Here is a 10,768-nt window from a genome sequence, read left to right on the forward strand (position 1 = left end):
TATCCCTGGCATGGCACTGCCAGCTGCCCTCTCTGCAGGGGAATAATTGCAGTGCTGGGGTGGAAGGATGTGGCAAGGTTGGGCACCCTGGTCCTACCTGCTGCTCTTGATTACATGGGTATCACCGTGCCCTTTTGGACAGGGGGGTACGTGTGCACGCATAGGAGAGGTGCTGCTCATCCCATGGGCTGGAGGTGGCTGCCACTACTCAGTGACCCTGGGCTCTATGTTGCAATAATTTCAGTCCAACACTTTATTTCCTAATTTAGGAGATCTGCACCCACAGCTCCTCCTCATGTTACAGCTCTGGGTTTACTAAAGTCCAAACAGTGCGAGTGGCTCATCAAAACAACCCCTCGGTGCTGGCCCTGCCTCCTGCGCAATGCTGTATAAAAGAGATTTGCTCTTTCGAGGGAGCTCCTCCAGAGCTGCCGCTCTTCTCTGTGAGAGAGCCCCGGGGTACTAGGGAAAGCTCTTCTACCCTGCCCAAAACTTACACACGTACCTGAGGGCTGCACGGGAAGTAGGTGAGCAGGATCAGCAAGAACCCCCTCAGGTTATTTAAGGAGCTGGGGGAGTTGTGTTGGGGAGGAGGTGCCCTGTTCCCGTGGGCTGTTGCCGAGGCCTGCAGAACCACCTGGGTGAGTGTGCCTGGCTGGTCTCCACTCCACCACAGCCATGTTCTTCTGCAGGCAGGCAGGACGGCATGGTGCAGCGCGTGGCGGTGGTGGGCGCAGGCGTCAGTGGGCTGGCAGCCATCAAGGGCTGCCTGGAAGAGGGGCTGGAGCCCACCTGCTTTGAGCAAAGCGAGGACATCGGGGGGCTCTGGCGCTACACGGTGAGTGGCTTTGGCTGCCTGGTTTGACCTGGCTGGGGAAGCCTGTGTCCTCGGGGCTGGGAGGCTGCACCCTGTGTGCCTGCACCGGCTTGCTCTGCTCTGATGGTTGCATATGGGAGGGCTTGGCTGGTTCAATACAGGTCCCCAGGTCCCCTCTCTTACCCTGGGGACAGCCTGGCCATCCCTTCGCTTGCTGAGCCAAGTGCCCTCTGAACTGCCAACCCCTCCCTTTTGGGGATGGAGGGAGCTGCCAGCTTCTCCCTAGCTAAGGGGCTGCAAACCCCTCGGGGTTGCAGTGAAGGCATGCTCACACTCCCTTCAAAGCCCATGGAGACAGGGATACCTCTGAAATGCAAGTCTTCAGGTCCTGCAAAAATGACCCTGCAAAAGTCATTGTGCAGGGCTGCCAGCAGTCACCCCACCTGGGGAGCACTCACTGCTACTCTGGGTAGCTCTCAGCGTGCTTTTGTGTAGTGGCCATGCACCACAGAGCTAAAAAGGAGCCTGAATTTATAATTAGATGGTCAGACCCAGAGCCATCTTGTGCCATGTGCCTATCCGCTGGCAGGCTGAGGCCGAGGGTACAGTTTGGAGTGTGATTGCAGTTGCAGGAGCAGCTCACAGTGCTGTTGGGGAAAGAAATTGAGCCCTTGTGAGTTAAACCCTGGGGTAGAGGGGAAGGACCAAGAAAACTTGTTCTGGGTGATCTGAAACATTTGATTCATCTCAAAACGTGGACCACATGTTTTCTGTCTTTTCTGGGGAAGGCTCCAGCAAATTCCTCCAGAAAGTTTGGCAATACTTTTTGATATGTATAATGGAGGATTTCAGAATAGAATACCACTAACAAGGGAAAATGTAAAAACCACTTCAGCTCCTTATCTGTTTGGGGTTTTTTCTTTTATTGGAAATTGGTAATCATTTGGCCAACCCATATATGAATTTTCCAGCATAGAAACCTCACTGTATTTTTCCCAGCTCTGTCCTGACATCAAAGCCATCAGGAAAGGGAAATGCATTGCCTGTGTTTTGTGCTGTTAAGAGCCAAGTGTCAGGGCAGACACAGTAGGTGCCATCCCCCTCCCCCCCTCCGATGGGGAGAGGGTGATATGTGGGGCTAGCCTTTTTGGGCAGAACCTGACCAGGCCAGCCTGGGCCACACTGCATGCAGATTTTGGCAGATTCTCCCATGTTCTGACCTTCTATTCATCTGTGGGACACTGGCTGGTTGGCATGGGCATTGCTGGGTGGCAGGCACAAGCCTCTGACCATGTCCCAGGCCAGACCTGCCCTGTGGTTGCATAAAGCATGGGCAGATGAGCCGCTGCACCAAAGCAAAAGTAACCTGCTGGGCTTCTGCCTTCAATTGTGCAATCGCCAAGACCATGCTCACAAAGAACTGATGGCCGGATGCGCCCATGTGATTTTTGGAAGCTTTACAGGAAGACCGGGAGGAAGCTGGGCACAGGGAGGTCCCACATTACTTGTCTCCTGTGATATTTTGCATGTGTCAATGTGCACAAGTGTAGCTGTGTCACACCTGACCTCATGATGTGTTCTGGATGTGCAGTAGAGAAGATTCAGCATGGCCATTCCACTGTGCTCCCTTCCCCTGAGGTTTTCACTTTCCTTGGCAGATGCACATGTAACCGGCTCCTAAATGCCTCGGGCAATGCAAACCCTTGTCCCCCAGCCTGTTAGGACACTTCTGTGCTCATAGGGGTTTATCTGATTATTGCACTTGATGGCTTTGCCATTTTTCTCTGGCTCCAGCCTGGAGATGAAGGCCAGGGTGTGATGGTATCTGGAGGAATTGTTGCAGGGCTCCAGAACTGGCAGGGGTCATGTCCACCCCCCTAATGGGATGTGTCCATGCTCCTCTCTCTCCAGGACCAGGCAGAGGAAGGCAGAGCCAGCATCTACCGAACCGTCTTCACCAACTCCTGCAAGGAGATGATGTGTTACTCCGACTTCCCCTTCCCTGATGACCACCCCAACTACATGCACAATGCCAGGCTACAGCAATACATCTGCAAGTACGCCGAGCACTTTGATCTGCTCCGGCACATACAGTTCAAGGTAAAAAGCCTGGAGCTGAGAAGGTTAACAAGTAGCTGGGGGACCTGGGCAGGAGGGCCATTGCCTCTGAGCCTCAGTCTTCCTGCCACAGGGAAAATCATGGCAGAAAATATTCTGGGGGGAAAGATTCCTGGTTTTGTTAAAGCGGGTCTCATCAGGTCCCCTTTTTGTGCACTCCCCAGAGCTGCTGGCATGAAATTGCAGGGGCAAATGTCCCTGGGCTCCCTGGGGCCTCTGAATCCCACTGACTCCTTAAACATCTTGGTCCACTCTGCAGAAACCAATGGACCTGTTTCTTTTCTTTCCTTTAAGACCCTGGTCACCAAGATTAAAAAACGCCCAGACTTTTCTGTGACGGGGCAATGGGAGGTGGTGACCCAGAGAGATGGGAAGGAAGAGATGGCAGTTTTTGATGCTGTTATGATTTGCTCTGGGCATCATGTCTACCCAAACCTCCCCCTTGCTGACTTCCCAGGTAAGCTGCATGTGTGGAATTCATCTGCTGAGACAGAACTGAGCAAATACCTTTCATCACAATGTTCTTACCTGTAAAAAATGCCTTTTCAGCATTAAAAGGAGAGCAATATTTTTGGGGGTGGAGGGTCTGTTCAGGAAAACAAAACCTGTTTTTTTAGGAAAAAAGACTCAGTATCCAATCTGTATCAAAGGAGGGACAATGCTGATCTTTCCCAGAAAGAATTATTTCAGGCTGTTTCCTTTAACAGAACACTTTTCATAAAAGCATTTTGTAAACACTTTTTTAGGCATTTTCACATGATTTCTAGTAAAAATGTTATGTGTATTACCCAGCAGCCTTTGTCTCTCTGTGTACAGGCACATTACTGGGAAAAAATTTCTCTCTGGCAAGAAATATTTGGTGCTGGGGGTCTGTTTAGAGGACACAAGCTTGAGGCATCAACCAGTCAGGAAAACTTCCCTCAGGTCCTTTGCCACCTTCTCTTTTAAAAATGAAAGCTGTTTCCCTGTTGCTTACTGCTGCAAGGATTTAAAGTCATGCTGAGGGGATGGAGTGTGGCTATCCAAGCATGTCAGGGTGTTGCTGGGCTTGCAATAGTACCCTTTTGGGGTATGAAAATACCATGCAAAGATACCCTGTGCTTTGCACACTCTTTCTCTTTAAATGTTGAATGAAGCCAGAGACAAATCCCATCCAACTGTAGGTTTGCAGCATCCCTCTGTGTACAGGAGACATCTACTATTGTGAGAAATGCTCAGGTGGATGCTCCAGCATCATCTGCAAGAAAGGGAGATACCAAGGCCAGCACAGACTCTCATTTTCATTCTTGGGGTGAATTATGACCCTTTCTGTTCTCCTCCCCAGGAATACAGAAGTTTAAAGGCTGCTACTTCCACAGTCGAGAGTACAAGGAGCCAGAGAAGTTCAGAGGGAAGAAGGTGTTGGTGATAGGCTTGGGCAACTCTGGCTGTGACATCGCTGTGGAGCTCAGCACCATGGCATCACAGGTACAGGGACCTACACCAGAGCCACTGGGGAAGTGGGGGTGAGGGAGTCACCATCTGCTCGAGCATGTGCCACCACTACTGTGAGACAGCCCCAGGGACTTGCAGGGGGCATGTCACCTCTTCCTGGTGGTCCCCCCAGGTCTACCTGAGCTCCCGAAGCGGGTCCTGGGTGATGAGCCGTGTCTGGGACAAAGGCTACCCCTGGGACATGCTGGTCATCACTCGTTTCCGGACCTGGCTGGGGAACATCCTCCCCAGGGCACTCAGTGACTGGCTGTATGTGAGAGGCATGAACCGGTTCTTCAAGCACGAGAACTTCGGCCTCATGCCACTGAACAGGTATGCATGGAGCAATCCATCCCCACTCCCCGGGGATGCTGGTTCTGGATGGGGCTGGACCATGCCTATCCTGGGCTGGCAGCAGAAGCCACCTCTGTGACAGCCCCTCCGTGTTTGCCCTTACAGAACTTCCCGCAAGGAGCCGGTGTTCAATGACGACCTCCCGAGCCGCATCGCCTGTGGCGTGGTGGTAATGAAGCCGAATGTGAAAGAGTTCAGAGAGACATCTGTCTTGTTCCAAGATGGGACTGTACAGGATAATGTTGATGTGGTCATCTTTGCCACTGGTTACAGTTACTCTTACCCTTTCATGGAGGATGCATCCATCATCAGAAGCAGGGACAATCAGGTCACCCTGTACAAAGGCATTCTCCCTCCTTGTCTTGAGAAGCCAACCATGGTAGTCATTGGGCTGGTCCAGTCCCTTGGGCCGATCATCCCAACAGTGGACCTCCAGTGCCGCTGGGCAGTCAAGATGTTTCAGGGTAGGTGAATGGGCACGTGCTGGGTGAAGATCTATTTTATGTTAATGGGAAGTAGCATGTCACAGCAGCAATGGGCAGGCTCAGACTGAAAATCAGTGCAGTGCCTAAGCACTGAGGAGCACAACAGGGTTTGGTCAGAAATATGAATAATGGGTTCTCCATGTGATGGGGTGCTTTTTACTGAGGGAGCAGGTCACTTTTCAGCCCACTGCAGATATCAATGAAGTCCCTGTGGTGTGTCTGAAGAGCCTCTTGGGCATCACTGCACACCTTTAAAGACAGAGGAGCCAGTGTTGTCACATCCTCAACACCCAAGCTTGACCCAAGCCTAGTTCTTGACACTAAAGGGAAAAGAGACATCCCAAAGGGCTCAGCTGATCCCTGCAGACCCCATCAACTGCAGGAGGGATCTTCTGGGCATCACTTCCTTTCGTCAATGCTCTTTCTGCCCTTTCCAGGACAGTGCATGCTCCCTCCAGTCAGTGAGATGATGGATGACATTGATAAGAAGATGGGGAAGAAGCTCAAGTGGTAAGTGCAGCTCCTGGGACTCCGTGTGCTGGCAGAAGAGCCCTGCCATTGTCTCAGCCCCAAGTGGGCTTGATACAGGCACTGAAGAGGCCTGAATCGGGCAAGTTTGGGTGGAAAGTTCATGACAGAAAGATTTCAGGTCTGAAAACACTAATTTGATGATATTGAGTGTTATCAGGCTGAAAAAGCATTTCTCATTCACACACAATCAGGGTGAGACCCCAGCAGAATAGAACATTTCCATCATTATTCTTCAAAGTGACTCTTTTGTTTTATAAAGTCCATGGAAGTGCCTTGCTTTCCCCCTCTCTGAGTTTATCAGATATTATAGTGAAGCAATACTTTAAAAAATATGAATATAACCAGTAAAAGCTGAACCTGGTCCAAGCAATATTTTCTTTTGTTTTTAGAAACCATTGCATTGTAGGAAGTTTCAAAATGCAGTGTTTTCTTGTGAGCCAGATTCCTCCACTAACAGCAGCAGTGATCCGTGTCCCCTGGAGCTGTGGCCCCCAGCCAGCTCTGCTCCTCAGGTTTGGTGGGGGAGAGCAGAGGACAGTCTGCCTTCACTGTGCTTAAAGAAAAAAAAATCTAAAAAAAAAAAAAAAAAAGAGGAGCGGGAAAACCTAAAGCAGCCCATCTTTTCCTCTCCCCTGAAGGTACGGGAACAGCACCACACTGCAGACAGATTATATCACCTACATGGATGAGCTGGCGTCAGCCATTGGTGTGAAGCCCAACATACTGAAGCTCCTGCTGACGGACCCACGGCTGGCCTTGGAGGTTTTCTTCGGCCCCTGCAGCCCCTACCAGTTTCGGCTGACGGGTCTGGGGAAGTGGAGCGGGGCCAGAAAGGCCATCCTCACCCAGTGGGACCGAACGCTGCGGGCCACACGAACGCGTGTCACCCCAGCCACCCCCACTGCCTTCACATCCCTGGCCACGCTGGGGGTGTTCTTCCTCCTGCTCCTCCTTGCCACCCTTTATTGGTAGGGGAACCCGGAGAGGCAGGGCAAGGACAGAGAGGGATGCAGGAGTACTGAGCGGTGTGCATGTGTGGGATGCCTTCTCCTGCCGGGCAAGGTGGGCTGCTGCCCTGCTCATTATCCCGGAAATAATTAATCAACAGATCCCTAAAAAATGGCATCAACAAATCAGGTGCAATCTCCATGCTTGGTAAATTTGGGAGGTTCCTCAGCTGAGGCTATGAAAGAGTGCAAATACCAGTCCCAGAAAGTAATGCTGTTTATTTTATCCTTCTAAATGTGTTCAAGTAGCAGTGCATTGCTACATGTCTTTAAAACTCCCTGTCTACTGTCTCTTTTCCCAGTGGAAAACTGAAGTCAAAATGTTTAGTTTTTTGAGAAAAGTTTTGATGCTTGTGCTCTGGCTAAAATGAGCTTGCCTGAATTGTCCCTTTTGAAAAGATAATTTTCACAACAAGTAACATCCATCTTTTTCTCCAGCGGGGAAAGATGCCCAAATGAAAAAAAGAATTCAGATTAAAATATTAAGAGGAATACTCTAGTATGTAAATAAATGGCCCACCAGCTCTTAGAGCAGCATCTGGACTTTGCTGGAACATGTGAGCATCTGAAAGGTGATATGAACAGTGTCTGCCAGACAAAATGCCTGGCCCAGCTGGGGCTGTGTAACCCAGTGCTGTGGCTCCTGCAGCCAGGGGGAGAGCATCCTCAGAGAGGTCCCTCTCCAAGCTGATTCACTTCCTGCTGGGCATTACTGGCTCCATAGCAACAGCTTGGATGGGCATCCACACTTTGGCTCACCTGTCTCTGTAGCCAACCCCAAGGTTTGTCCAGGGGCAATGGGGATGTGCCATCTGCCCAATTGCCTATCCTAGGGTGGGGGCAAAGCTTCTGATGTTCACCCCCACCTGAGCAAGTGGGAGAGAACTGGACCAATCCTGGTAAGCTGCTGAACTCCTGATGTAGCCAGATCCTGCAGGCTTTCTCTTTGCATTCATCTGCTGGGGGTGGAACCAGACCATGGCATAATTTGGTGCTCCCCAGTAAGCGCTCTGTCCATGGGCAGCTGCAGCCATCTCTGATTTTCACCTCCATAAAGTAATAATTTTAGCCTTGCAAAATGCACCATGGTTTTATGAAAGGCACCACGTAAATGTGAAATAATACCATTACTGTGAGCTCTAGCCCTGGAAGTGAGACTGCTGGATGCCTGTCGTTCCCTTTTCAGTGCCTCTGCTTGTGCACTTCTTCCTGCCAGGAGATGAAGGGGTTTGCCTGCTCTTATTTCTTCCAGTCCAAATGGCATGTACCTGTGGTGGGAAGCAAACCTTTCCTACAACTGTAGTCTGACTCAGAAAACCTGAGATGTACTGACTATCTCAGACAAACATGAATAAAAATATAGTGGCATCATCTGATGAGTTTTTTAAATTCTCTTGCAGTAAGACCCTGTACAGCTTGTATCAGTGTGATTTTTTTTTTCTTTCTATCTGGTGATGGTAGCCTTGTTAACCAGCTAGGACACAGACCATAGTGGTGGGGGTTGTCACCCCCATCTTTATTTATATACCAACCTTGTGCTGAGCTGAGCTGCAGGGTGCTGGCATGACCCACACTGAATGTGATGTGTGCTGGGAGCCCTTCCCTTTTGGAAGTCAGTCCTAGGCTTTATGAAAGAAAGGGCAGTGGGTAGAAGAGGCAGCTGTCACTGCTGGGAGCTGTAGGAAGCATGGGGTAGGTGTCAGGCCATCAATGGGACAAGTAGAGATGATGTCAGGGAATGAAACAAGAGGGTTTGTGGGGTGCTGGCAGAGCAGCCCCTCTTCCCCAGGTGTGGTCTATCAATGGATGTGGGCCAGGCTGTCACAAGGGCTCTCTGGGGCTGGCTTACATCCATCTGCAAAATGGGTTCAATGACCTCATTATTATCAGGCATGAGGTCATGGTCTGTGTCTGCACTGCTGAGAGCACACCTGCCACACCATGCTTCCCTGGGCAGGTTGCAGGGTGTTTCTGCTGGCCAGAGGATCATGGGGAAGCTATACCTAGCTGCTGTTTCTTAATTCCTCTGTTCTGTAGCTGTTCTCGAGTGTGCAAACCCACTATGGGATGAAAACCCTAAACCCAACAGCATCCCCCAAAATGAGGAGGTTGTGGGGTAGTCCTTTGCAAAGCAGACATGAATCCCATGTTTCCTTTTACACTGGCTTCTACCTTCCTCTGCTATTTAAACAATTATTTTACACATGCAAACCCAGTAACCACCCATGATACTTTCACCCATTACCAGTTTGTTCCAAAAAGCCAGAATTTTAGCCAGCATTTCATGACATTGCTAGTGCCGGATGCCTTGGGGATACCAACACCAAGGCCCGCTGCTGGGTGAAGATCAAGTGAACCTGCACAGTGTCCTGCAGACTAAACACCATGGCAATTACTTTTGCTTTGCTGGAGCTAGTGCTCCACCCAGCAAGGACCAGTTTGTCAGCCCAGCCTGCCTCCTACAGCCCAGAGCTTGCTGAAACAGTGGGAGGCAACAGCATCGGTGCCGGGGAGGCACAGCGCCTGCTCTGTGCGCCACGTAGTGCCACTAGGGCCAGGGTCTTTGTCCCTGTAGGGGTCAGTAAATGCTTGTTTCCCAGAAATCTCCCACCCATTAAAGGGAACAAGACAGGAGGGCCCAAGCTAGCCCATGACTTACAGCTGGCCCAGCTATTTTAGAGCAAGGGAGGATGGGAAACGCAACTGATCACCCAGCTCTGCCAGTTTCACATCGGCATCACAAAGCATGCGGGACCCCACATACTGAAGCGTTGGCTGTGGTTTCCTTTCAGACTACAGTCATCAGGAAAAAAAAAAAATGCCAGGACTTCTTAACCACCTGCCAGTGCATTGTTGTCACTGAAACTAATAGGAAGGAGGTACTGACCATTTTTGATGCTATGATGGTTTGTGTCTGGCACCATATATATCCATATGTCCTGCTAGAGTCCATCCAAGGTAAAAGCTGTTTATAGAGTGCTGCTAGAGGCACATGTCTAGGAGCAGGGTTAAAAAGCTGCATATGTACCAGATGGTGAAGTTATTTCCAGAATAATACCAGCTGAGCAGCTGTAAGGTGGGAAGCTGGGAAGGTGGCTGGCCTGTCTGCAGCCAGCCAGGGCTGCTGGTGCCTGGGACCTAGCCTACGCCCCACTGGAAGGGCTGAAACCAAAGCCTTCAGATTATCTTTGGCTGGAAGCAAATGAAGGTACACTATGAGAGTTGCAAAGGCACCACCCTGCGTGGTCTGGGGAAAAGCAGAGGAAGACACCAAATGCTCAGCCAGCACTGGTCCCCTTCCAACACCTTGGTGCTTCATCCAACACCTCAGGGCTACATCCAGGCTATCGTGGCTGTCCTTGGCTTTTGACACAAATATAGCATGGCATGAGATGGATGATTCACTGCTATTCGATAACTCCTCCCTTACGCCTCACAAAATGAGGCTTAGACCTTTGAAAACATATCACAGCTGTTTATGCTTATGTTTCTGGTTTCATTGGCAAAGCCCAGAACTGATGATATTCCCAGAGACCATGCGGCTGTTACTGGGAGCCAGTGCAGGAGGCAGGCAATGCAGACCCATGGTCCCCAGATGGGTTAACACTTGCTCATGTGCATCTCCCAAAATGCTCACCTAACTCTTGAAGGACTTGCTGCAAAAAAAGACCACAGTAGCTGCTTCCCTACTTTCTCACCAACTCAGTCCCTGCTGCAGCCCGTTGTCGGAGATGCTGGCAAAAATCCCACCTGGTGGGCAGGGTAGGGATTATCCTCTGGGTTTACTGGAAAAATGCTGTTTGTAATGCCAGCCCTTTTTGGTGCGCATCCCTGCCATTTTGCAGTAGTGGTGTTGTGCGAGTCCTGTGCATGGCATTGGGAAATGGGGTGCTGGGAGATGGTTTCTGAGCTTGGCGTCTTTATCTCTGGGAGAGGACAGTGGTGAGGTGCAATGTGTTTCTGAGCTGGTTCCATCACCATAT

General features: G+C 50.5%; 1 protein-coding gene across 3 annotated transcripts; it reads left to right on the forward strand.

Annotated features, from left to right (window-relative positions):
- Positions 1 to 404: 404 nt before the first annotated feature.
- LOC104047429 (flavin-containing monooxygenase 3-like) lies at positions 405 to 8,156 on the forward strand. 3 transcript variants are annotated; one of them, XM_064454605.1, is made up of 9 exons: positions 405 to 556; positions 693 to 838; positions 2,729 to 2,917; positions 3,230 to 3,392; positions 4,260 to 4,402; positions 4,542 to 4,741; positions 4,868 to 5,226; positions 5,685 to 5,757; positions 6,417 to 8,156. In XM_064454605.1, the coding sequence occupies exons 2-9, from the start codon at positions 707 to 709 to the stop codon at positions 6,748 to 6,750; spliced, it is 1,593 nt and encodes a 530-aa protein (XP_064310675.1). In that variant the 5' UTR covers positions 405 to 556; positions 693 to 706; the 3' UTR covers positions 6,751 to 8,156. The 3 variants fall into 3 exon arrangements, with proteins under 3 accessions (XP_064310675.1, XP_064310674.1, XP_064310676.1); XM_064454604.1 differs by having other exon boundaries at positions 405 to 527; XM_064454606.1 differs by having other exon boundaries at positions 405 to 527; positions 697 to 838.
- The last annotated feature ends 2,612 nt before the right edge of the window (positions 8,157 to 10,768 follow it).

The sequence above is a fragment of the Phalacrocorax carbo genome, chromosome 6, assembly GCF_963921805.1.
Source record: "Phalacrocorax carbo chromosome 6, bPhaCar2.1, whole genome shotgun sequence".
NCBI lineage: Eukaryota > Metazoa > Chordata > Aves > Suliformes > Phalacrocoracidae > Phalacrocorax > Phalacrocorax carbo.